The sequence below is a fragment of the Monodelphis domestica genome, chromosome 3 (genome assembly GCF_027887165.1).
Source record: "Monodelphis domestica isolate mMonDom1 chromosome 3, mMonDom1.pri, whole genome shotgun sequence".
NCBI classification, from domain to species: Eukaryota; Metazoa; Chordata; class Mammalia; order Didelphimorphia; family Didelphidae; genus Monodelphis; species Monodelphis domestica.
Window position 1 is genome coordinate 107181120 of NC_077229.1, and position 27279 is coordinate 107208398.

Sequence of the window (27279 nt, forward strand, 5' to 3'; positions counted from 1 at the left end):
TAGTAAGGATTGACTAGTCTCAGCATTTCTCCTACAGTGGGAAGGGGTGAGCCCCTCGGAAACACTTGGGGTTCCCAGGGGAAGAGAGCAGTCTGCACTGAACATCACGAAGCTGCTTTCTACCTGGGCACACACCCGCAGGAAGTGCTGGGGGACCTCAGAACTGCCACACCCCTTGTGGAACCCCAGGAAATCCCTTCCTGGTTCGGGCCTTTTTGTATTATCTTTACCACAGCAGAGGTTTGTTCAAGAAAAGGTCCCCCCCCCCCAAACTTCAAAAATGACTGGAGCGCGAGAGAATCGAGATGAAATGGTCTTCCTCTACCTATGAGGGCTGGGACTCGTCTAACACCCGGTATACATTTCAGGGCCAGAAACAAGGAGGCTCCAAGAATGAAGAGGCCTTTCACTCCTAAGGATATTTGTTTTTAAGTCTTTTAATTTCTCTCTCTTACATAACACAAAAAAGATTGCAGCTTTTCTGAGACAGGGGATGAGAACAACCAGGGCAAAGGAGGAGAAAGAGAGCTTGGGACTCGGGGTCCCTGGGGCACCTGTCGGGGCAGCCACAAGGCGAGCAGAGATGGCAACGGTGGAAGGGTAGGCCCGGGCATCAGAGGCAGAGAGCTCAGCTCAGGCCCTCAGGTCCCCTCTTCCCGTGAGGCTACGAGAGACTGGCCTTGGTCATGGTCCTGCCTGGACCCGCCCTCTCCCAGTTCTGGCTGGCCACATGCCAGCATCTGCTCCTTGAAAGAAGAGGGGATATAGGTGGATAGAAATGTACAGGTCTTGACACAGATCTAGTATGCTTTAAGTAGAGTCTCATCCATAAAGTGCTGATTTGGGGGGAGCCTGTGTAGGAGAAGAGACCCGGTCACTACATTCAGGTGTCTGAGGGACAGAGGAGGAAGCTAGGCAGGGCAAGGGGAGCTGGCTCCCCGCCAATCTTGCTACTTCTTCCCCTGCTCCTCTCAAAGAGGCCCACAGGGCACCTGGGGACCCCCGCTCAGGGCAGAGAGCAAAAAGACACCTGTCTTGTAGGAAAGTCAACTTCATGGGTATGGGGGTGGGGGGGAAGGTCTTCAGCTTGACCCTCTCAGCACAGTATACAACAAAGGGACACTAAAAATCTAGCTCTCTTACTCACTTCTTGCACAACCTTTTAGAAATCATTTCCCTTCTCCTTTCCCCGCTCTAAGGCTGGTTGGACTAGCAGCCCATCTCTAAGATCCATTCCAGCCCCAAATTCTCTGAATCCTATGAAAAGGGAGATAGAGGCCCAGAGAGAGGAAGGGGCTTTCTCAGGTCATACACAAGATCATGAAAGAGCTGAGATTTGAAGGCAGGGCTCTTCCCACCACCCTGACTTAGTGAGGGGGCTTTCCAGGTATGTTGTTCACCTGAAGAATAAAACCCCACAGGAGGCATAAATAGTGAAATCAAGGAAAGAAGGCAGAGAGTAACAGAAAGAGCCCAGGAGGAACTGAGAGGCTCAGGCGCCAGGGGATTGACTTGCTGTGAAACAGGTCAAGTTGCTTCTATACTCTGGGTCTTAAGTTTCCATTTCTGCAAAATGGAAATGACAGCCCTCTCTGACCTTTCCTTTCCCTTCAGTTCACCCAAATCTGGTCCTGCCCAAGTACGGGGTCAGACAGAAGTCTCCCTGCCCTCTCCCTTCCCTTCCCTGAGAATCCCCAGCCCCAGTGGACAAATGCAAATGTGCAGAAAATAAATGAGTAAGTTACAGGGACCATGACATCCCCTTCTCAAGGAAAGGAACAGGGGAGGGACAGGGAAGGGACAGGGGTCAGTCTGTTACTGATCCTTGGTGCTGCTGAGGCCAGATTCTGCCCGGAGTTTCTGGCTGCTGGCTTCGTTGTAGCTGATCCAATGCTGGAGCTCCCGAGAGAACTCAGGTGACTCCACCTGTGGGAGAGGAGAAGCAGAGATGTGAGAGCTAAAATGGGCCCTGACAATGGTCACTGAGTCCTGGTTTCTGACCCATGAAGGTCCCTCAGAATCTAGTGCTTCCTCTAGGGAGTCTCCTCTGACTTTGGCTGATGGTCCCCCGGGCACTGGAGGCAGGGTTTGGTGCCTGCCCAGGCCAAGACCCTCAGCATAGTGCAGTCAAAAAAGGAACTGAAGATGACTCAGGGGACCCACTTTTGAATCTGAGAATGGCTACTTACTACCTATCACTGGGCACATAATAATTATATTGCCCTATCATTAGGCAAGTGATTCTTCTTTTGGGGGCTCCTCTATAGACTAAGAGGGGTGGAGAGTGGCCTAGATCAGGGGTTAATGGATAGATTTCAGGGGCCCATGAATTTTTTTTATTTTAAACCTTATCTTCCATTTTAGAATCAATACTGTGTATTGGTTCTAAGGCAGAAGAGTGGTAAGGGCTAGACAATGGGGGTTTAGTGATTTGCCCAGAGTCACACAGCCAGGAAGTGTCTGAGGTCACATTTGAACTGAGGACCTCCCATTTCCAGGCCTGATTCTCAATCTACTGGGTCACCCAACTACCATCAGGCCTATGAACTTTAAAAAATATATTTTGATAACTTCAATATAAATTATATTCTCTATAATCTTATGTAATTTCATTTTATGCATTTTAAAATGTTAATCTGAGAAAAAAAAAGTACGTAGGCTTTACCAGATTGCCAAAGGGATCCAGAACACCAAAAAAAGGGTGGGAAAAAACCTGAATTTAGATACTCTCTACAAAGTTCTTTCCAGGTTTAGAACCAATGAATCAATGATAATTGGAGAACTTGCCCTCTAACATCACCAAGCTCATTTCTGCCTCCCCCAGAACCTGGAATGGCTCTCTTTCAATGCTATGCCTTTAGGGTATATCAGTCCCTGGTCACTCACTCTTGCCCACAGCTTTATTCCCTGCCCCAGATCAAAAAATATTTAGGCACATTCATCTTCTCAGACTGTAAAGAGACTGGCACACTCCAAGTCCACAGGCTGTCCAGCCTGGTCCAGCCAAGGCTATCAGAACCTAGAGATGATCTGATGGAACTCTTTCATTGCACAGATGAGAAGACAGTTATTAAGTGAGATAGCAGGAGAGAGAACTTCTAAACACAATGCTGGGGACGCTGACCTGTATCTATTTTAAGAGATGATCAGGTACTGTATCTCCTGGTCAGGAAGATCAAAGAGGGAAGGAACTTGAGCCTAGGCTGGGGACAGAGGAGCAATCATAGGATCACAGGAGTGAGGGCCTCAGAGATATGGATGATCAGAGAGTTCAAGGTGACCTGCCTAAGGCTGGGCTTTCAACAAAGATCCCCAAACCAAATTCAACACACTTTCTGTTGTCCTGGTCTCTCATGGGGAGTAGAAATACCAAAGAATTAAGAAAAATCAGAGGATAAGCATTCTTTTAATGTCTGTTATATGCCTGAGATGTTGTTCTGAGGGCTTTGCAATTATTATCTCATTGGATCTTCACCACAACCTTGGGAGGCAGGCTGATGCTATGTTTATCCCCATTTTATAGTTGAGGAAACTATGGCCGAGAGGTTAAATGGCTTGCCTGGGCATCCTAAGGCTGCATGCTTCCTGACTCCAGGTCCAGGGCTCTTTTCATTTCATCACAGAGCTGCAAGGGGACCAAGTGGTCCCCAGGCTTGGACTGGACACACTGAATCTTGAATCAGAAGACTTGGGTTCAAATCCTACCTGCACTACTTACTACTTCTGTGACCTTGAGCAAGACACTTACTGTGAGCCCACTCAGTTTTCTTATCTGTAATAAGGGAGATTATATGAACTCTGTGACTATGCAAGGGGTTCTTAACCTTTTTGTGTGGCATGGACCACTTTGGCCATCTGGTGAAATCTATGATCCTGTTCTCAGAATAGTGTTTTTAAATGCATAAAATGAAATATACAGGATCACAATCAATCAGTAAACATTTATCAAGCATCTACTATGTGCCAGGTACAAAGAAAGCCATTATATTGAAATAGTTATCGAAATACCCCCCCAAAACCAGGTTCCCAAGCCCCAGATTAAAACCCCCGGCTATGCTGAGCACCAGGCTCGATGATCTTTCCGTGGCCAGCCACTGAACAACCTTCACCTCACTCCTGAGGGGCCTGGGTCACAGTACCCCCACCCTGTCTGTCTGTCACAAGTCACTCTGAACCATGTGCAAAATGCCAGCCGCCTCTGCCTGAATGGAACCGGTCTCCCTGAGCCCTTTCCACACTCCATAACTTTGATATCCTTATAGATATTGCTCCCAAGTGCCCACTGCATTTGTTGAAAGCATGTTCCAGGCCCTAAACATGCTTGTGAAAGTATACTCTCAATCAGAGCCAAGCTCATCCGTGCAAACCCAAGGCTCCTTTTCCGCCAATCCTGATGGCCTTCTGGACACTTTGCTCCTCTTTCCAGGACCAGCTCAAGTGGCTCCGGGAGTCTCCTCCGTGCTTCCCTGGTCTTGGCTGCCCTCTGAGTTCCTCAAAGTCTTTATAGAACAAACTTGGCTCCTTGTGTTCCAAGTCACTTTGGGCAAGCCCTCCATCTCCTTCTCTCTGAGATGCAGGGACTGGCTAAATGACCTTGGAATCGAGTTCCTTTACAGCTCTAAAGCTGGAGTAACTCAAACTGCACTCTGTCTTTTGATATCTTGTCCTGCTTTCCATGGGGGAGCCTCCTCTACCCTATAGGCCAGGCCTGCTCCTCCTCTCACTCCCCCCAGGCCCTGAGCTCCCTTAGGACAATGACTAGGTCTGCTTCTTCATTAATTCTCCCAGAACCCTAAGCCCAGGGCTTGGATTTCCTCTTCCTATCTTCTTACAGTCAAACTGAGAAATAGGATGAGGCTAGGCTCAGAAACGCCTAGTCTAATTATTTAGATTCAGTTTTATTTATTTTTTTTTGAAATTTTATTTAGATTACTATTATGTGATTAATATTATATTATTATCTATGTAACTATATAATATATAATATTAAGTGAATAATAAAAATTCACTACTAATAATAATAAAAAATGTTAGCTAACATTTTTATACTATGGGTAAAGCACTGTACTGAATGCTTACAGTTATTATATCTCATTTGATCCTCACAACAACCTTGGAGGGTAGGTGCTGTTATTATCCCCATTTTACAGATAAAGAAAATGAAGCAAGAGAGGTTAAATGACTTGCCCAGAGTCATACATCTAGGGTCTGGAGCTGGATCTGAACTCAGGTCTTCCTGAGTCCAAAGCCTGGTACTCTATCCATTACACTTCTTCTTAAGACTTCTTCCCACCCCTTTCTAAGGTCACCAAGGAGCCTCATTTGGGTACCAGAATAGAGAGGAAGGAAATAATGATAAAACAATATGCCTATGGTATTATAAGGTATACAAAGCTGTCTCCTCCTAACAAGTGCCCAAGACACCTTGTTCAAACATTACTCTCCCTTACAAGGGATGAAGCTGAAAGATGTTAAGTGCTTGCACTGAGAGTCCACAAACTTGAAAGTGAAAAAGAAAGAAGCTTTTGCTTTTTCCAAACATCTAATTGAATCTAGCTGAACTTTACTAAAATCTAACTGAAATTTAGCATTTCCTCAAATTATTTAGAAAACATTACTGAGATAGGGTCCCTAGGTTTCTACCAGGGTGTTCTTGATTTAACAGGGACAAAGAAAAAGAGCCACACTCAGGACCCCAAAATCAACTGGAAGAGAACAAAAAGGAAGAGCCATCCACATTCACTTGAGAAAGAACTGGGGTCTGGTGCCTGCACGATTGGCAGCAATCAGAAATGTGCTGTGGGAGCCAGGAAGGCTAAAGCTCTCTTGGGCTGCACTGAGTGAAGCCACTGGACGGAGGTGAGCATCTCACTGTCCTCAGCTCCAGGCAGACCCCAGGTGGAGAAGTGAGTTCAATTCTAGGCACCTCCGGATCTACCAGCATGTCCAAAAGAAGGTGACTAGAATGGGGAGAAAACTTAAGAGACAGTGCTCAAGGAGGAAGAGCTAAAGAACTAAGGATGTGTAGTCTGGGAAGGATGATGTAAGAGGAACATTGATACTATCATCAAAGAGCTGAAAGTCTATCAATTAGGAATGGAATGAGACATGGTCTTCCAGATGACACAGAGAACTAACAGTGAAGGGGATAAGTAGGAGAAGCGGATTTTTTTTAAAAATGTATTTATTTTTAAGAGAGGCAGCTTATAAGGTAAAGAAACACTTCCTAATAATGAGAATGGTCCAAAAGAACAAAAAACCAAGTCTGGTGGTGGGTGGCAAGGGGGCACAAGGGGATTGGAATCAAGAAGACCTGATTTGAAATCCAGCCTTACTCACTATGTGACCCTGGGAAAGTTAATTCATCTCTGCTTGCCTCAGTCTCTTTGTCTATAAAATGGGGATAAAAATAGCATATCTCTTTCAAGGTTGTTGTGAGGATGAACTGGAATAATATTTAAGTGTCTTGCCAACCTTAAAAGCATGAGATAATAAAGTGCTATTATTATTATCTCTGTTGACTTGGGACATTAAGAAGGCATTTATGCCCAGTTCTGGGTTGGACTAGATAACATCTGAGGTTCTTTCTAATTCTGGGATTCTAGGGAGTTCTTGACCTTGGGCTTGGATCTCCTCCCTATAGGTCAACCTCGGAACTGCTTATAATTACCTATCAGGCTCAAATGTCCTGAAATTAGGTTTAAGTGATAACATTTGTATAACCCAGTGGAAGTGCTTATTGAATCCAAGAGAGGGAAGGAAAAAAAAGAAATAAGTAAACATGGAAAAATATTTTTAAAATAAAACTCAAATGTCCTGAAATACTGTTATTGCTTAGACATCAAGGGACAATCTGGATTACTAAATCATGAGACCTGACATCTACTACTGACTATCTGGATTTTATTAAATCAGTTATTTCCCTCCCATAGGGCTCAGTTTTCCCATCTACAAATTGGCCATAATCATGAATACATTTACTTCACAGGGTTACTGGGAGAAGCAAATGAAATAATATAAGACAAAATAAGCATTTCTGATTAATTATAAGGAGATTGTGTGAATGATCTCTAAGATTTCTCCCAGCTCTCACATTCTACAACTACATAATCCAAGTCTCTTCCCTGACCATCTACTCCAGCAGATTATCTCCATGCCACGCAGTGAGTCTTTAGCAAAGCCAGGATTAGTGGCAAGAGCCGTGTACCCCTAGGAAGGTCAAGAAACCTGCCATGTGTGTTCCTCTGGTTTTATCTTTTAAAGTAACTTCCAGGCTTCATGCTCTATGTTATAAGGCCCTTCCTGGATCTGACTTTCTAAATTCTATAACAGGTGATAATTATATAATTATATTGTATAATTATATAACCCTTTCAAATTTGAGAAACATTTTAAATGTCATCCTAACAATCTTTGTGTGAAGTAAAATACCTCCATGGTAAAACAAGAATTATAATTCCCAATATATAGGTGACAGAGAAGTTTGGTAACTTGTCCACTGTCATAGAGATAGTAAATGTCAGAAATGGTTTATAATTAATAATAATATTTGAACCTAAATCTCTTTTTGACACCCCAAGTGCAGGGTTCTTGCCACTATACCATCCTACTATTTTTTCCCTGATCTATTTAGTAGTTAGGGCACCATCTCTCCTCAAATTAACTTCTAGTCACTTATCTGTGTTTCTTTGAGAGCTGAATCCTTTGCATTTTTTATTTCCCACTGAACTTGAACAACCTTTAAATAACAGGTGATTAATTACAAGTATTCTAAGGTCACTCTGGAATTCTCTGTTCCAAAGCCTAGACTTAATATTCCAATATACTAAACTGGCATGGGTGTGACTGTTTCAAGGCAGTTTAAGCAAGACAAGTGGAGATGCTGCCAGAATTACCTCTATAGCCAATTGTCCTTTCCTGCTCTGGTATTCTATATACTAAGGGCCTTTCCAGACTTGACAACCTACATTCCAAAAGCCCTTTCAGCTCCCAGAATGCCAGGTTCTATGTTCTAATGTCCCTCCTGCCTCCAACATTCTATGAGCTCTAACATTCTATGGTCCCAGTTCCTACCCTGCTCTGACATTCTGGTTTTGAAGAAAGCTCCCAGCTTTGACATCCTATGTTTTATATTCTTGGGGGGGGGGGAACTCTCTGCCCTAAAATATTAAAATCATATGGGGCATGTAAATCAAAGTAAGGAGAAAAAAATTTACCGTGATAGTGATAGGGGGAACTGGAGGGATACGAAACTGGAGAAAAATGGGCAAAGGAAGCAGGTGAAAAAGGGGAGAAGGCAGGGGGCTGTTAAGGAACAAAAGAACCAAAGGGCCTAAAAGCCATGTGCTGAAAGCACTCCCTCCTGGTTTATTAAGAGATGGCAAGGGATACCGCAGAGAATGTAAATTGGAGCCAGGAGGCTGAAGGGGGAAATTTGAAGCAGATGCCTGACTGTGTGTATAAGGTGGAGATTGCTGTATGATGTCGAAATGCATGAGGAACTGGGGGTGGGAAATAATGGTACATTTAAGAGATGCCTGCTTTGGGGATTGTTATCGAGGGGATATTGGCACATGTAGGAATGCCATCCGGGGAATTCTGGCAGGGGAAGTTGTTGATGCATGCTGGGATGTCTGCTTGGAGGATGCTATCAGGGGACCTGGGGGCAAATGTAGAGAAATCCTCCAGAAAGGGGTTGACAGGGTGGGGCACGGTGTCAGTACATCCAGACATGTTTTTTGGGGGGATACTGGCCTAGAGGACTCTAGGTGGGGAGAGGGAGGGGCTTGGTGCATTTAGAGAAACCATTGAGAGGGAGTTCTAGAGAGAGGAGAATGACATTGGAGCATGCAGGAATGTCTGCTTAGAGGATGCGAACCAGGGGAGCTCTCATGGAGAAGACATGCAGGAGTGGCCGGGAGGATATTCGGTTGGGGGTCGGGGGTCGGGGGCTCGCTCACCCTCTTCTTGCACACGTACTGCACCACCTCGTCCGGAGTGGTACCCAGCACGTGCTGGCGGAAGATGAGCAGCGCGCACAAGAAGCCGTCGCGGCGGCTGATGAAGCGGGACTCCACGTAGAAAGCGTGGCCGTCCCAGCCGAGCAGGCGGGTGCGCACCTCGAAGGGCTCCAGCACGTTCATCGATCGGCGGTAGCGCACGCAGGAGGAGGCCAGCACGAAGTGCGCTCCGAGCGCGCGCAGGGCCCCGAGCACCCCGCAGCGCGTCAGGTGCGCAGCGCGCGCCACGTCCGCCTCGCGCAGGTAACGCGCGTTGTTCATGTGCAGCAGTAGGTCGATGTCGGAGGGGAGCACGCGGCCCACGTAGGTCTGCTCCGCCAGCAGGTCGCGTATGGGCGACTGCAGCAGACTAGCGCGTAGCACGGCCAGCGGCACGCGCACCAGGTACCAGCCGTCCAGCAGGGAGAAATAGGCGGTCGCCAGCCCCAGCGCTACCAGCAGCCACAGCATCCCGGCGGCGGAGGCGTCCAGCAGAGACGGCTCAGAGGGTTGGCAGGCAGCGAGGCCCCCCCCGCGGCCTGGGGACCGGGAGAGAGACCGGGAGACCGAGAGACACCGAGCGAATGCGGCGCATGGGAGAAACTATCCGCCGAAGCCGGGAGAGGGGGGGAAGCGCGAGACTGAGCTGCTCACGCGCCGTGACTCCGCCCTTCTTTTCACTCTCTCCTCCCTGCCTCTCCCAGTTTTGGTTCGTCCCACCTCGGGTCCAGTCGGCCCGGCTTTCGCTTTCCCCTCCCCCCACCTCTCAGTGCTCGGGGTCTCTAACCCAGAGTCTTATCTCGGGTAGACTCCCTTCCAGCGCTGTGAAAATTACGGCGCCACCTGCCGGCTGAGGTGTAGAACTTCGATCCCCCCCAGACCAATGATTCCCTGGGATATTTCAAGCATCCCTGCGGCTGCAGATGCTGCTGGCTGAGACCCTGGCAGTCAGCTGGTCCAGCGTGCTCAGTGACTGAACTCAGCCCCCCCCACCTTCAAGGATGCATCGGTCCAGAAGCTAGGCCCCTCCCCGGAATCAATAATGCATTTCAGGGTGGAGGCGCACCATTTCTCCTGGGGATGTTGGCTTTGCCCTCGGGGGGATAAAGTGGTGCTGTGCAATGTGCATTAGATTCGGTCAGAAAAGTTATAGATTTCACAGGCGTCCAAGGTAATGCAGGGGAAAGAAGGCTGAATCAGGAGTCAGGAAGACCTGAGTTTGAATCCTGACCCAGATGTTTGCTCAGTGTGTGATCCCAGGCTCATTTCAACACAGTTATTTTCTCTGCAAAAAAAACGGATGAAGAAAGATGATAGCACTTCATTCGATTGTTATATTATTTCACATCATTGTCATTACCGAAAGGAGATTTAAAGAGCTCTACTCTTCTGGTAGTAAATGGCAAAGCTGGGACAAGAATTTAGGGCTCTTTGTCCAAGGATGAACTAGTCTCCTAATAAACTCCATGACTTGTGGCAAGTCATTTCTCTTTCCTGGGTCTCAGTTATTCTCCTGTGTAAAATGATGGGGTTGGTGTAGAGCAGAGTTCTTTAACCTGGGGCCACTGACATCAGAGATATATTTCTGCCAACTAGGATGGGGAAAGATGACTTGTTTATATGTAATTACCTCCAAAAAAATTTAGCATTTCCCTGAAATATGAATATAAACAGTAACCCATCCCAAACGCTAAGCTGCCAAAGGAGTCCATGATGCACAAAAGGTTAAGAACGTCTGGCCTGACCGTCAAGGTCCACAATTGCAGCTCTGAATTCTCCAACTCTCCTATTTTCTCCATGGCAAGGAGGGAGACTTGGAGTCAGGAAATTGTTTAGTGGGTTCAGTCTTTCTGATTCTTTTTGACCCCTTTTTGGGGTTTTCTTGGCAAAGGTACTGATGTGGTTTATCATTTCCTTCTCTATTTTACATATGAGGAAACTGAGGCAAACTAGATTAAGTGACTTGCCCAGGGTCACATAGCTAATAGGTGTCTGAGACCAGATTTAAACTCAGGAAGAGTCTTCTTGATGCTACACAGGTCATTGTTCCACCTAGCCCAAGAGTGAGGAAGATCTGGATTTAAATATGACCACAGATGCTTCCTAATCCTGTTACTTTGAGCAAATCACTTAGCCAACCTCTCAAAGCCTCAGTTTTCTTATATGTGAATAATGATAAAAATAGCACATACTAACCAGAGTCCTTGGGATGGACAAGTAGGGTAATGTAAGCAAATTGTTTTGTAAGCCTTAAATTTTATGTAAGTATCAGCAATTATTGTCCTCTACTTAGCAGGCTCCTGGCCTTGGAGTTTCTCAGAGGAGAGGGTTTGAGGGTTGGTGGGATTCTCTCAAGCCGGATGCTTAACACAGGAATGGTACAATCAGAACTGTATGTGAAGAAGCCTCTAGACTGGAGTCAACCTCAGTTTTATTTATTTAAATAAATTCAATATTTATATGTTTTTCCCTCTGTATTACTTTTCTCTCCCCTATCCAAAATATGTATACTTTTAACAGGTTTTGCACTGATTTGCCAAGCGACTCAGGGCAAATCACTTCTCTTGAGACCTTAGTTTTTTTCATCTATAATAGCTGTGAGGTAGAAGGATGAGATTGCTTGATTGGCCCCAGGGGCCATAACCAGCAGCAGTAAATGGAAATCTCAGAGAGGCTGATTTTTCTTAAACAATAGTTTTGATTTAAGGGGAAAAAAATCCTAACAAAGCTATTTAAAAATAAAATAGGGCAGCTAGATGGTGCAGCGGATAGAGTGTTAGACTTGGAGCAGAAAGGCTTATTTTCCTGAGTTCAAATCCAGCTTCAGACACTTATTAGCTTAACAGTAAACCCTCAAGGACCTTTCAATCACCCAAACAAGAACTTGGCTAAAGACAATGGCTAGATCACCTGTTACATCTCTCCCACTGTGGTTAGTGCTTTTTTCCCAAGCAGGTGGCAGAGCCTATCTTTCCTCCCCCTCCAAAAATCTATATCAACACTTTGTGTTCTGCAGTTTATGGGAAATCCCAGGCCTGCCATTCTGTGCTTCTTCCTAGATTCATCTGCCTACCTTAATTAAATACCCTTATTATAACTAAGGGATTGTATGATTTTCTGTTTGTTTTTTTTTTCAGGATGACATATTTGGAAGTCTTGCTGGGATTTCAAAGTCTGCAGGACTTTGTGTAGACTGCAGGAATTTGTTGTGTTTCAATCCAGATTCAATTCAGCCATCTTGGGTGAGTGAACTGTCAAAGTCTGAACTCAAAAAGCCCCATGGGTTGAAGCTCTTATTGGCTCTCTAACTGGAGGTCTGTTAAAGACCCATGGGCAATTTCTTGGTCTGTTACAGCAGGTTCCCACTGTTTGTCCCTTTTTGGACAACTGAAAATTCAAGTTACAGTAAAACCATTAAATTTTAAAAGAATAACTTACAGCATTCTTTTATTCCTTAACCAAAAGTTTTGAATCTAGATTTGGAAGAATTACTAATTTTGAAGCTTTGAATGGAAGTTGATCTGGAGTATTGGAGTCTAGGTTAAATTAAACTCCAACATTTAAATGAATAAATTATGTTTAATCGAAGTCTAGGTAACTACTATGGACCTATTAGAATAGAGGAGAGTTCCTCATTGTATGAAATTCTATAACTTAAGATTTATTATAATAATGGTGTATTAAAAGCTTCTGTTTATAGAAACTTGAAAATTTAAGTTATGGGCTTTGTCTATATTGTATTTCTAATATGTTTCTTAGATGGAGTCTTCTAATAGCAAACTTAAATGCCTTCTGTTTAAATGTTAGACATGTTTAAAATTGTACCAACTGTTGATTCCCTAACAGGATAGAATATACAACTTGTGATCTAGGTATCAGGATCTTTAGCAGGAAGCAAAGGGAAGGCTCAAGATTTATGTTTCACATTCTTGACTTCATATTTTAGCATTTTTCTTATAGTTTCTGACACAGTAATGTGGTGTATTTTTATCCTTTTACATTTTGAATGCTGTGCTTTTTTAAATTTTAGACTATTATTTGTCTAGAAAACATGGTGCTCTTTTGATGAATAAATGTGTGTTCTGGAGTGTAAGAAAGTTAATCTGGATTTAATGAATTGTAGACCTGACTGGTCATTGCAAATGGACGAGAAATATTTGGGAAAATACTTTGTAGTCAATGGTAAATAAAAACAATAAAACCCTGAATGCTTTAATTGAACAACCCAGTTGTAAGTGGCTTTTTTATGAGGCCATATGAGAGATCTTTAAGTATTTGGTCAGAGGCTATAAGTAGTTTGATGTTGAGTAAAAATACTATATGGAAAATAATTTCAATATGAAATAAATATGGAAATTTTAAAAATGAAAAAAATTGAGAAGAATAATACTGAATATATTGCTTGTATAATAATTTGTTTTTAAAAAGATATGACTGAGTAAACTTTTAAAGATATTTTTTTTGCCTTTGTCATCTGCTAGCTTTCGAGTTCTTTTCACAAACTAACTTTTTACTTATTTTAACTCTACAAAAGAAATTATGTATATTTATGATGTTAAAAGATAGATATCTTATTCCTTTCTGAGTTTCTAAACATTTTCTTTGTTGACAGCTGACCTTAACATGTCAACTGAAGTTTCCCCAAGATTCCCCCCAAATTCCCACTTAATTTCTTATGCCGACTATAGATATATTGAAAATGAGACGGAGCAAGTTGAAACATGGAAGGAATACCTGCATAATAAATATTTTCTTGGAGCCACAGATGAGAATGAAGAAATGGTAAGAAATGAAAATATAGAGACCTGAAAAGGGATCATCAGTGGACTCTCACATCGAAAGTTCCTCAACTTCCAATAGACTCCCCCATGAGGAAGTTAAAAAAGAATGTAAATAGAAAAATTTTGGGAAACTCAGTGTAATATCTTTTAAACTGAGTTAAATGAGAATTTATAAGATTTTATGCAATGACAGTAGTATTAAAACCCAGTTTTGATTTGGGTTGAAATATGCCTTAAACTTCTATCAGGAGGAGATTTCAAAGAAGTCTGTTAGTGAATAAAATTAGGATCAGTTGGAGCCTAAAAGGAAAGGAGAACCCTTTCAAAAGAAAAGAAGATTGTAGGCTCTTATGAAGTGACTGGAATAATTAGACCTTGTAAGTGCTGAAAAATTGTGAGTTAGTTCTATAGTACATTATTTTAAAGTGTTTTTATAGATTTGTGTAGTGAGTAAAAATGCTCAATACCTATTGTCAAATAGTAATTCTTTCAAATTTAGATTCTTTTGGATTATAGAGTAAAAGAATGCTATGTTATCTTTTTAAAATTTAATGTTTTACTGTAATTTTAATTTTTAGTTGTCTAAAAGGCAGGGAAATAAGATATATTTATGGTAATAAAGATCTTATGTAGAATGAAATCAGTTTAATATAAGAATCAGAAAGACCGATTAGATTTTTTAAATTTTGAGAGCACAGACTTCATTTTTTGCTGCCACATATATTCTCCTCCATTTTGTTGTTTTTTGTTATTCATTCATGAGAAACTGTTATTATATGTGTATGGATGGTTGCAATTAGTCAGCATCTTTTCACTTTAAGAGAAATTAGACTAATTGTTTTTGTTATAATTAAATGATCTTATGGTATATTTGATTAATTTTGGGGAGTACAATAATTTGCTTTACTTTGTATTTGGAATTTTTTGACTAATTAGGAATCCATTTACAGAGTTTTTGAAAGCCTAGCTGAGTAACTTGTTGCAGAGTTGTATCTACACTCTAGCAATATAAATGTTAGCCATTATAATTTTAAGTGCTTTGTCGGTTTAGAGGTGATCTTGATCGTTAATAATCCTGTTCAATCTTGGTGTTTGAGGGAATCCTTAAAGATGCTGCTTTTCTGAGAAGTAAAGGCCACATCTTTATAGCCTAAATTTTTCGAGTTTCTAATGTAATTTTCCAGAATGTAACTACTGCATAGAAATATGGAATAGAGACAAGTTCCTCATGATATGAAATGCTATAACTTAAGGTTTATTATTATAATGATGTATAAAAAGTTTGGTTTTAAGGATTATTAGCCCTAATGACTGCCTTTTTGTGTTGGATTGAATTTATCTCTTCCCCTTTAAGTTTGGAAGATGGATTTTATTCAACTTCCACCTTTGTTTATTGGTTGTTTTGTTGTTGTTGTTTTGTTTTGTTTTGTTTTTGATGAGTGGAGCCATTGTAGCTAGAAAGGATTTTCCCACCTGGGAATTCCCTAGTGGCATCCTGCACCTACTACCCCCAATCTTCAAGTTTGGTAAAGTGTATTAATAGCATTATTAAGGTTAAACTTATTCAATTTCTTACTGATCCTTTTGTCCTGTTTCAGAGGACTCATTCTAAACCCCTGGAGCCCAGCCATCCCATGTCCCAGTGGTTTCACACTATAGCTAGAATCTGGAGATGGAGTCTACAGAAGACACTGGTGCAAGCACACCATGCACCAGATGGGAAGGACCTCAACTCTTAGAAGACTCCAAATGTGGCTAAGTATATTCCTTGTTCTCCCTTACATCATCCATTACATGTTCCTCAGTACATGTTCCTGGGACTTGGCCCTGCTGTTTTCTTTTTGCATGGTCTTCTCTCAGAGAAATCTCTTGGTACCCACCCAAAGCAAGATCCCTACTTAAAGACTGGCAAATACTTCAATCCAAGAACTAGAAACATCCGAAAGAAAAACAACTAGTTCTCACATCTAACTAGAGTAGGAAAGTTTCAAATCAGTTATGTTTTATTTTGTTACAAGAACTAATAAAACTTAATCTCTATTAATTGGGAGATCCACAGCATTTCGTCCAGAGTGCTTTTCTAAGTTTACAGGTAAAATAATCATGTATTCATTATCTGTGTAGAAGCACAGAATGTAAATATTTTCTCAATCTGATGTCTGAAGATTTTAGGAAAGAAGAGTGGAGACTGGTAATTTAAAAAAATGATAAAGTCGTAAGGACAGGAGATAGTAGTGTTTAACTCTAAACATGTTTGGAGAGAATTTCCATTTGAGGTTAAATTTTGTGGGAATGTAGTTGGAAGAAATGCTGTGGAACCAATTGGTCTCTGAAGCCAGAAGCCCTGTGAGATGCCTTTTGGGAACTGCAGGTATAATTCTGTCTCAAAGGAAAACTGAGAGACTGATTGTGGCTTCACTGATTTAAGACTCTTCCAGCTGGCTTCCCTAGTAGTTTCCATCAGTTTTATCTCCGGCAGGTTCTATGCATGGCTGTACTTCACTGCCAACTTCCACCTGGCATTAATTAATACTTCAAATTAGGGGAACATTTCTCCATTATTTTAGTTATGCCCCTCATTTCCCCTTTTATGACAGTTTTTCTGTAATCATGAAAGGTGCTAAAATCCTAGATAGGTAAATGCTGAAATAAAGGAATTAAAGATGCTGATATGCTGGATTTTAGTTATTTAAACAATTAAGTGGATTAATACTGAACTTGGCATCCAGGTGTTACTAGTTATGAGATCCTTGAAAATATATGAGGTTATAAAAATAATTAGAAAATGTTGCAGTAGTTTGTGAAACAAATATGTAAGTCTGTTTAGTGAAATTAGTGAGGTTAAATTAGTTATCAGAAGAGAAGATGATCAAAGGACTTATTACATCAAAAAATGTCCAATCACTTGAATGTGGTATTTAATTTGGGATTAATATTTTAATTTAATATAAATTTAATACAAATTAATATTTATATATATATAGAACATACACTGAAAGTGTACAAAAATTCAAAAGGATCTGAAATAATTTTTGAAAAAAATGGTGTTCTCTTTAGATATTCCTCATCACAGGTCTTTGTTAAAATAAACTAGAATAAGATTAACTTCATCTGAGTAACTTAAAAAGATATTGTATTAGATCCTTAGTAAGAAAAGGAGAACACTAATTGCAGCTCAGTTCCTTCAGGGGAAAAATGAAATAGGACTTTTTTAACTTAACTTTTCATTTTGAGAGCTTTTAATTTAATTTTTAAAATTTGTTTTGAAACTGAAATTTTTCTTTTCAGTGCACTTAGCATTCACACATCACAATGGTTATTGGACATGTGTTTGGGCTAACATTTTTAAGATTGTTTTGTTTCCTAATACTTAATTAAATTTTTTTATTTAGTAATATTCAAAGATTTCTCCTTCTTTCTTTCCACAAATAGTGAATTGTTTCATTGCCTGGTTTGCAAACTGCCAGGAGCCATCAAAGACCACGATGTTTGACACGGTCCATGTGGAAACTGGGGACTGCAAAGCAGGCCCCAGGAAGGATGGAAACACCGCCTGAAACTCCCTTAAGTGACTTTTATTATTAACACCCCCTTATTATTGGAATTGCAATGATTATTATTTTTACTTAGCCCCAGGAAAAATAGATAAGAGCAACATGCCTGCAGGGTTAATACAGATGTCCCACTCTGTCCCCCCAGGATATTACCAGGAGAGCCCACTTACAAAATTAAACCCCAGGATTCTTATATACCCACTTAGATAGGACCCTCTTTTCTGGGCATAAAAAAAGTCTATGCTCTGAATTCCCCAACCTATATCTGGGTCATGTTGATTCTATCCTCTGATCCTACATTTAGCAACAATGTTTCATTGACTATCTCCCTAGGCTTCCTGTCTGTTGTTATGTTCCATGGAAACATGTATGTTGAGAAAGAAACTGTGTGCCAAGTAGATGTGTGATCATGAGGATATAAAATAAAGCCAGGCCTCAGCCAAGGTGGAACAGTTTATCCTGTGAAACCTGTGCTTCGGATTGAATGTGAAAGCTATGTCCCATCCATCATTTCACTGACACTATCCCATCTCCAAGACCCCATCCCCTGTGGGAGGCTGGCCCACCCCACAGCAACAAACTTTGATAAACCTGTTTTGTGGTCTTTAGCTTTTGTATTTCTATAGCATACTATATATCTGTTCTTTAAATGTTACTTTAACTCTGCAACTACTATGGTATTGTTAGACAAACTGCATTTTCCTAGCAAGTGTGGCTTAGATCTCTATTTGTCAGAAGTAGATTTTAACAGAAATGTAATAAGATGCTATTAAAAGCTGACTAATGAGGTTGCCTTTCACTACTGGGTCTAAGCACCAATATAAAATGATTTTAAAGACCACCAGCACATTTCAGTCCAAAATATTGCATGCCTGCTGTGCCTTACAGCCTTGAATTTATTATATATATATGTATATTATATATGTATATAATATACATATATATATATATATATTTCCATGAGCTAAAAACCCAAAGAAGCGATTGGTTTCTTTTGAAAATCTGGTCATAGATTTCTCCTCCTTTCTTTTCCAGCAAGGAAAAATGTTTTGAGACTCCACCTATCATAGAGATTGCTCTGGAGGTCTCAAATCACTGAAGTCTACCTTGGATCCCCAAGACATTATGGACAAGAGGGTACCTTTTCCAAATGTTGATGCATTTTGTCCTCTGTAAGGCCTGCTTGCCAAAAGGAAGCACTCCCAGAAGCTCTCTGTCCATGTGTCCACACTTTATCTCTCTCCCACCTTTGGGAAACTGAAGGCCACTCTGAGGCCTTCCTGGACACCTTGCCTTTGCTTCTTGCTCATCCAGGAAGATTAGGGGTATGGCAGCATCTTTGACCCCAAAGCAACTCCTTGTGATCTATGGTGGAATCACTTTGACCACAGAAGGAAATGACAGCTTGCCTTCTGAAACCCCCAGATTGATGCTTGTCCCCTGACAGCCTGCCTTCAGGAAACCCCCAGATGCAGACCAAACACTAAACCCTCAAATACCTTTCAGTATCCCAAGCTAGCTAAAGGTCAGAGCCTCTATTACTCTTCCTATCACCTTCGTCTCTAGCTACTGTGTCTTTAGACTCTGGCTAGTGCTTTATTCCCAAGCAATTGGCATGGTCTTCCCTCTCTCCAAAAATCTATGTAAGGGCTTTGTGTTCTGAAGTTTTGGGAAGTCCCAAACCTCCTGTTTGTTCTGCTTGTCTTCCTGGATTAATTCACATCTCTTTCTTTGCTAGCCTAATCTCCTTAAAGTCTGTCTCTTTAGAAATGAGGAAAGAAATAGAGAAAGATGGAGGGAAGGAAGGAGGAAGGGAAGAAAGAAGGAGCAAAGGAGCTGTTTCAAGAGGTAGTAAGCTTTCCATTATTAGAAGTGGTCAAATAGAGGTTCCCTGACACCCTGTCAGAGATGACATAGATTTCTGCATGGGGTGGGGGACTGGGATAGAAGCAATTAATAAATATTTGTTAAATGCTTGCTATATTCAAGACTCTATCCCCTCTCATTTTACAGAAGAGAAAACGGAGACTTAGGAAAAGGAACTGAGAGGTCAGAAGTCACCCAGCCAGTGAATGACAGAAACAGGACTTCAGGGAGAAAAAGTTGCCCAGGAGATAGTTGTCAAATAAATCCAGACCCTTCCTGACTCTAAACATGGCAACTTAGAGTTGGCTCTTTCTATCTCTGAGATTCTATAATTCTATGGCTTAACTCATACACACACACAGAGTAGAAACTCAATAAATATTTGGAGAGTAGGATGGAATAGAATTACTGAAGAGCCTGGTAGTTAACAGGACTATCATTCAATTTCTTTTTGGCTGCGACCTAAGAGATTAGAAGTCTATGATCCTAGGAGCAGCAAGGTAGCACAGTGGATAGAGTACCAGACCTGGAGTTGGGAAGACCTGGGATAAAATCTGGCCTCAAACACTTCTGTGAGACCCTAGGCTAGGTACTTAACCCTATTACCTAGCCCTTTCCATTCTTCTGTCTTAGAATTGATACTGAGATAAAAGATAAGGGTTAAATTTTTTTTTAAAGAAAGAAATCGATTAGCCCCCTTGTTTCCTTAGGGTTCTGACTCTTGTTCTCCAAGATCAGTCTTCTGGAGATAGGACTGATGGACCTTTGGAATGTCAGGCAGTTGGAGCTGATGACTGAATAAAATTCTCCATGATTGAGGGCCCAACAACCCTCTTCCCATTTCTGCACCATGAGATACCCCTTTCCTCAGATCCCTCATTCCATCTCCTTTGAGATTGCTGCCCCAGGTTCTCCCAGGGCAGGAGTAGTCCACAAACCCCTTATTAACCTCTTTCCCACTTCTTGGGCATTCTCTGCCCAGACAGGCCCCTCTTTTGGAATCAGAGAAATGGAACAACAACTTTATATAACCCTAAATTGGCATAGAGATCTGAATTCTCTCATTTTTCTCTGTGACTTTGTGCGAGACCCTTTCCTCATCAATTTAAGTCAATTAAACATACATTTATTAATTAATTTTGATTTTGTATCTCCAGCAATTAGCAGAAAATGTTATACAAAGTAGGCAGTCAGTCTTTGTGGAATCAGAATCCCTTATTTTGCACCAGGTGCTAAGCAAAAATAATAATGAAGCATTCCCTATGTTCAAGGAGTTTATCATTCCAGAGAGGCATGAGGAAGGACAGAATACAATGCATCTACGGATAAGTAAAGAGATGAGGAAAGCCTTTCCTTCAGAGTTGGCACCTGAACAGAGCCTTTCAGGAAGCTGAACATTCTTCAAGGTGGCAGAAAGGGGAGAGTTTATTACAGTCCCAGAGGACAACCTGTGCCAAAGCATGGAGATGAGATCGAATATCAAGATCATGGAATAAAGTAGATTAGTGCGACTGGCATGGAAAGAACACACAGAAGGGAGGAGTATAAAATATGTCTGGAAAGGCAGGTGAAAGCCGAGCCATAGAGGGTTTTAAATGTCAGGCTAAGGATTGTATTTTATCCTTTGAGCAGGCATCTTAACCTAGAGTCTATGAACTTTAAAAAATTAAAATTTAATTTAATTTTAAAAACATTTTTAATTTAAAAATTAAAATTCCACTCACATTGGTTTCCTTTGTAATTTTTTGCATTTTAATTCATGCTTTTAAAAACCTGATATTCAACAACTAGATGGCTTATTGGACAGAGAGCCAGACCTGAAGATAGGTGGTTCTGGGTTCAATTCTGGCCTCAGATACTTCCTAGCCATGTGACCCTGGGCAAATCACTTAACCCCGTTTGCCTAACCCTTATCACTCTTCTGCCAATATTAGAAGAATTGATTCTAAGACAGAAGTTGAGTTTAAATTTTAAAAATTTAAATTTAAAAAATAAAATAAAAAATTATTCTGAGAAGGGATCCAGAGGCTCCTACAGACTGCCGAAGGGAGCCATAACACAAAAATGGTGAAGGACCCCTGTTTTAGGGTCAAGAGGAAGTGACTGGAAATTACAGGGCAGAGGAGTAAAGTGGATACCCCTCTGTCTTAGAATATTGATTTGACAATTGTGTGAAGGATGGATTAGAAAGAAGAGATTAAAGCAGGAAAACCAGGTAAGAGGCTCTTGCAGTGATCCAGGTGAGAGGTGATGAAGGTGCAAATGGAAGCTGCATGAACAGAGAGATTGTGATTGATGTGGGAAATACAGAGACATGGGGGTGCCTCAATGCTCGAAGCCTGGAGTCTGAGGAACAGGCACGACCCTGTCCTTAGGCAACCTCTGGTCCGAGGTTCTCTTTGTCCGATTCTTCTAGCTGGGAGGACTAGATGAAAATGTCATTCTAGCTGTGTGAGCCTAGACAAGACACTTCACCCTATTGGCCTCAGTTTTCTTATCTGTAAAATGAGCTGAAGAAGGAAATGAATGGCAATCAGTCCTGTATAGATCTCTTGACCTTCTACTACTGGCTACTGGCACAGTGGTGAATTGAGTTCTACCTGGTCAAGACTGACCCTTTATAAAGATTTTTTTTAATCCTTACTTTCTATCTTAAAATCAATACTAAAATTGGTTCTAAGGCAGAAAAGCAGTAAGAGCTAGGCAGTTGGAGTTAAGTGACTTGCCCAGGGTCATAGAGTTGGGAAGTTTCTGAGGCTAGGTTTAAATCCAGGACCGCCTATCTCTAGGCCTGACTCTCAATCCATGGAGCCACCCAGCTGCCCCCCAATAACAATTCTTCATGAAAGAGGACTCAAATGTGCTTTGGCATAAGGTGATTCTATTGACTGAGTAAAGCAGATCTCATCTTTCCCATAATCTCAATTTTCTATCTATTCTACAATGAGAGAAGTCCTTTGGACAAAGCATCAAGGAATGAGTACAGAGGTTGAGGGACTGATTTGAGTTTCTAATTCAAAATCCAAATATAGAAATAATTTGGTGTATATTAAAAAAATAAATCCTCCTTCCTAGCTGTGTGGCCCTGGGCAAGTCACTTAACCCCCAATGCCTAACTCTTCTTGTTTTTCTGCCATGGAACCAATACACAGTATTGATTCTAAGTAAGGGCTTGTTTTTTAAAGTTAATAATAAATCCTCTTAAAGGCATTCAGACCCTTGAAGTCCAGCTCTCCCTTCAGCTCTGTTCCCCATAAATCCCATGTTCTATGGTTTCTGGGTCTTCGTGACTCTGGCCTCGACATCAGAAGGCAAGCTCTTGCCTGAGTCTACCCAGTGCTCTTTGGTGAGACAGGCTGTGTACAGCCTAGGAGGGCACACAGCAATGTTCTTGCATCTGGTAATGCCCATGGGTTGGTGGCAAGTGTAGCATCCCAGAGCCCCACCTGGGGAGGAGCAAAGGGGCACGTCAGCCAGTCTTGGCATCTGAACAGCCCTTCATGGTTTTCTGCAGCCTTCTCACAGGCTGGTTATTTACTGCCTCTTCCTCAGGATCCCTTCCTGGATAGACCCAGCACATCTACCCTTTCCCCGCTCCAAGGGGTCTAGAATCTCCTCCTTCAGGGAGAAGGGAGGGAGAGACAGACAGACAGACAGACAGACAGATGAGAGAGACACAGGAGAGGAGCATGCATAGGAGGAGAAAGGGAGAAATAGAAAAGCAGAGATAGAGAGGGGGAGAGAAAGATGGAAAGGTATATAGAAGAGGGACGATGGGATGGCTCAGGGGAGAGAGCCTAAAGGTAAAAGATAGGAACAGTAAGACCTAGGGAGAAAGTATGTGTGTGTATGTAACAGAAGTAAGGCCCATTTGTTAAATATATTATAGATGAGATTCATACTCAAAAGATCATGGTCCTACGTTTAAGAAAGAATCAAAGTAGATGGCCTCTAGGGTTGATCAGTTAATAAGCAATTTTAAAACAAATTTAAAAATTTTAATTAAAAAAATTTTAAAGCAATTTTATAAATAGTATGTATTTAGCATTTCCTGGAAATACAAAGGTAAGAGTAAGAAAGAAAACAAACCAACAAAAAAATAGCCTGTCCCTTCCAGACCTGAGATTCTCTATTTCTATGGGACTTGTTCCAGGTCACATAATAAAATAACTAGCATTTATATAGCACCTTGAAAAGATGGGATTAACTCTCCCCTGCCCAGTTTTAGATTTAGATTTAGACTAAATCTAAAAATGGGCAGGGGAGAGTTAAACCCATCTTCACAACCTGCTGTGTTCCAGACACTGTATGCCAAGTTCTTTACAATTATCTCCATTTGACAAATGAGGAAACTGAGGCAGACAGGTCAGGTGACTTGCCCACAGTCAGACAGCTAATATGTGTCTGAGGCTGGATTTGGACCAAGGTCTTTCAGACTCTGGGTTTAGTGCTAGACCCACTATACCATCAGCTTGACTCTAGGACACAGTGACAGACCCAAGGGGAAAATACAAGTCTCTTTACTCTCTGAGCCCAGGGACTTTGCACTTGATCACAGATTCTTTGAGACCTGGGTTCTAATCTGGAACCTGCCACTTCCTTGCTGCAGGGTCTTGAACAAGTTTATGCCCTCTTCTCTGTCTAGAGGAGTTTCCTCCTTTGTTGAATAAGGATAATAATCCCTTACCTGCCTGCCTCCCAGTGTTTCCTCATGTGGAATAAGGGATTAGAAAGAGATTGGAAACATCATAGAGATACCGAAGAAGACACTTGAATGAAGCATCTAGGTTGTACAATGGATTGAGTGCTGTGACGAGAGTTGAGAAAACCTGAATTCAAATCCAGCATTAGACACTTATTAGCAAGTCACTTACTCTATCTGCTTCAATTTCATCCATTGTAAAGAGAGAGTAATAATACTGACCTCCCAGGTATGAGAATCAAGTGAAATAATATTTTTAAAGCATCTAGCACATAGTAAAGACTTAATAAAATTCCCCCTTGTCCTCCTTTCCTTCTTTCCCTTATCTCCTTTAGTCTTCCTCCCTCTCTTCTTCCTTCCTTCCTTCCTTCCTTCCTTCCTTCCTTCCTTCCTTCCTTCCTTCCTTCCTTCCTTCTTTCCTTCCTTCCTTCCTTCCTTCCTTCCTTCCTTCCTTCCTTCCTTCCTTCCTTCCTTCCTTCCTTCCTTCCTTCCTTCCTTCCTTCCTTCCTTCCTTCCTTCCTTCCTTCCTTCCTTCCTTCCTTCCTTCCTTCCTTCCTTCCTTCCTTCCTTCCCTCTTTTTCTTCTTTTTCTCTCAGCACTTTGAAGTCATGATTGTTCATTGCATTGTTGGGTGTGCTAAAAGCCTTTCGAGGTTATTTTTCTGTAGAATGTTACTGGCACTATATAAAGTACCCTCCTAATTTTATTCACTTTATTCTGTACCAGTTCACATGTGTTTCTAATTTCTTCTGAAGCCATCTATTTCTTTATTATAGCTCAATAGTATTCTCATATTTATATATAGTAATTTTTTCAGCCATTCCCCAAACAAAGACAAGATGATATTTGCTTTATATTTATAAAGGATTTATATTCACTATAAGCTCCTGTAAGAGAGGAATGGACTTAATCTGCCAGCAGAACAGAGAGAAGCAGATATGGCAAGCTGGAGAATTTATGGCCCAGAGAGATGCCTTTGGTTAATCTGTCAGTTTATTCACAGAATCAGCATAATAATTTATGTCTGATTATACGAGTCTGTTATTTGTAGTATCAGTTAGAGATGACTGAAAATTGTATCCTGATCAGATTCTGTTTCTGTTTCTGTTGTCGTTACTTTTCAAACTGCAGTGATGAATGATGCCTATGACAACCACGAACCATACATTCTAGAGACTGAGACATATGACAGATGCTCTGATCTTTGTAAGTCCTCTGATATCCAAACAAAAAGTCTTAATTGGTGCTAAATCACCAGAAGGACAAAAGCAAATGAGGGCTGCTGATCTTAAACCTTTATTGGAATTTATTAACTCTCTTAGCAAATATTTCCTAAACTTTAGTAAAATATTCTGTACATTTGGTTTTATTAATTACTTTAATTGACTATCAAAAACCTATAAAACAGACCTGTTGTACATCTAAACAAGGTCTTTGCCAGAGACTAGGTGTGGTGAGAGTGCCAGCTTTAATTTACCACAATTAAAGATGGATCTTTAACTCAGGATGATGACTGAGATATTTTTATTTCTTACACTGAGGGCAGATGATGTTTACATCATGAGTCTCTGGGATTGTCTTGGATCACTGCATTGCAGGGGTCATTCACAGTTATTTATCAAAAAATACTGCTGTCACTGTGTACAATGTTCTTTTGGTTCTGCTTGCTTCACTTTGCATCAGTTCATGCAAGTCTTTCCAGATTTTTCTGAAATTATCTTGCTTGTCATTTCTTATAGTACAATAGTATTCCATCACAGTCATATACCACAACTTATTTGAGTATTTCCCAATTGATAGATAGTCCCTCAATTTCCAATTTGAAACTATATTAACCAATACATTATAACTTTATTATAATTTCAATTATTATTAAACTTGTAATTAAAATAAAAAATTAATTGTACTAATTATAACAATTATGTTCGTTGTAGTTACATTAATGAATAAATTAAAATTTTAAATATTATATAGTATCTTGGCTAATTTAAAATTTTACTAATAAAAATAACAGGATCTTACAAATTATCATTTAATATAAAGAAAACTTCTTAACTATTAGAGATAGAAAATGGACCTTTGATTTCATTGATAGAAGGAACCTATTGCAGAATTTCCTCTATTAGCATCGGTTCACACATCATCTACAGTTTATAGCCTTAGACTCTAAGCTTAAAAAGTTACTTAAATTTGCCTAAAGTCACAGGACCATTGTGTGTGGATTTGAACACAGCTAAACCTGGCTACAAGGCCAGCTTTCTATTCACTGCCATGCTGCCTCTATAATTATTAGAGCTACCTGAAAATGGGACATGTTACCTTGGAGGGTAATGGTATTGTCAATTAAGAATATGCATTGGGAGGAGGTTGGGCCAGATGACTTTTGTGGCCCTTTCATCTTTGAATTTATAAATTACAGAATCTCAGAAATACAAGATCCTCTAATTCAACCTCTGTTATTTGAATAAGAACCAAATGGTCCTCCAACCTCTGTTAAGAGACTTTAGTGAGCCAGAACCTATTATTTCCCAAATGAATCAATTCTACTTTGGGATAGCTTTAATTGTTAGAAAGTTTTCCCTTATATCCTATCTAAATCTGCCCTTTTGCAGTTTTATTTTAGTTCTAATCTCTAGGGATAAACAAAATAAATCTAATTCTCTTTCACGTGATAGCCTTTAATATATTTGAAAAAGAGTTGTTAGATTCTCCTTTGCATATTTTTTTTCTTTTACAGTTTTAAAATCCCTATTTCCTTTGATTGCCCCCTCACATGACCCTTCTAGAGGCCTGTTACCTTTCTGGTTGCCCTCTTTTTCATACACTCCAGATGGTTAATAGCCTTCTTAAAATGTGATTCCTCAAACTGACCACATTATTACATATGTAGTCTGATGAGGGCAAAGCACAGCCCCAGAAGAATGTCACCTTTATAGTCAACCAGTCAGCATTTATTATGTAGCTTCTATGCATCAGGTAGAGAGATGTAATCAGGCTTTCTTGTGGACAGGGAGTCCTACCCACCTCCACTGGTGTCACACTCAAATAGAAACAGATCCCTGTGACCTACCAATTTAGAAAACTCATGAATTAAAATCTGGCAACAGTAAGCTGTGTGATCCTGGGCAAATCACTTAACCTTGTTTGCCTCAGTTCCTCCTCTATAAAATGAGCTGGAGAAGGAAACAAAAAACCTCTTTAGTATCTCTGCTAAGAAAACCCCAAACAGGGTCCCAGAGAGTTGGCCATGATTGAAAACAATTGAACAGCTACAATGTTGTCTTATATTTTTATTTATTTTGTTAAATATTTTCAAATTACATTTTAATCTGGTTTGGACCCACTTGCTGGATGTTAATTCCTCTGCAATTGTTTAA

General features: G+C 40.9%; 1 protein-coding gene and 1 long non-coding RNA gene across 3 annotated transcripts; one reads left to right on the forward strand and one right to left on the reverse strand.

Annotated features, from left to right (window-relative positions):
• Positions 1–421: 421 nt before the first annotated feature.
• THEM6 (thioesterase superfamily member 6) lies at positions 422–10180 on the reverse strand. Its single transcript, XM_001370960.4, has 2 exons — positions 8961–10180; positions 422–1926 (listed from the first exon to the last, which is right to left on the reverse strand). The coding sequence occupies exons 1-2, from the start codon at positions 9468–9470 to the stop codon at positions 1816–1818; spliced, it is 621 nt and encodes a 206-aa protein (XP_001370997.1). The 5' UTR covers positions 9471–10180; the 3' UTR covers positions 422–1815.
• Positions 10181–11597: 1417 nt separating this feature from the next.
• LOC130457935 (uncharacterized) lies at positions 11598–18121 on the forward strand. Of its 2 annotated transcripts, none has more exons than XR_008917179.1 (3): positions 11598–12241; positions 15379–15539; positions 17213–18121. It is a non-coding gene; the product is annotated as an uncharacterized LOC130457935 (long non-coding RNA). The 2 variants fall into 2 exon arrangements; XR_008917178.1 differs by lacking the exon at positions 11598–12241 and adding an exon at positions 13594–13781.
• Positions 18122–27279: the final 9158 nt, after the last annotated feature.

Coding starts and splice junctions, on each gene's coding strand:
- THEM6 (XM_001370960.4), bottom strand. CDS start 9,470: ATGCTGTGGCTGCTGGTAGCGCTGGGGCTGGCGACCGCCTATTTCTCC. Junction 1,927..8,960: donor AGTACGTGTGCAAGAAGAGG/GTGAGCGAGCCC, acceptor CCTCTCCCACAG/GTGGAGTCACCTGAGTTCTC.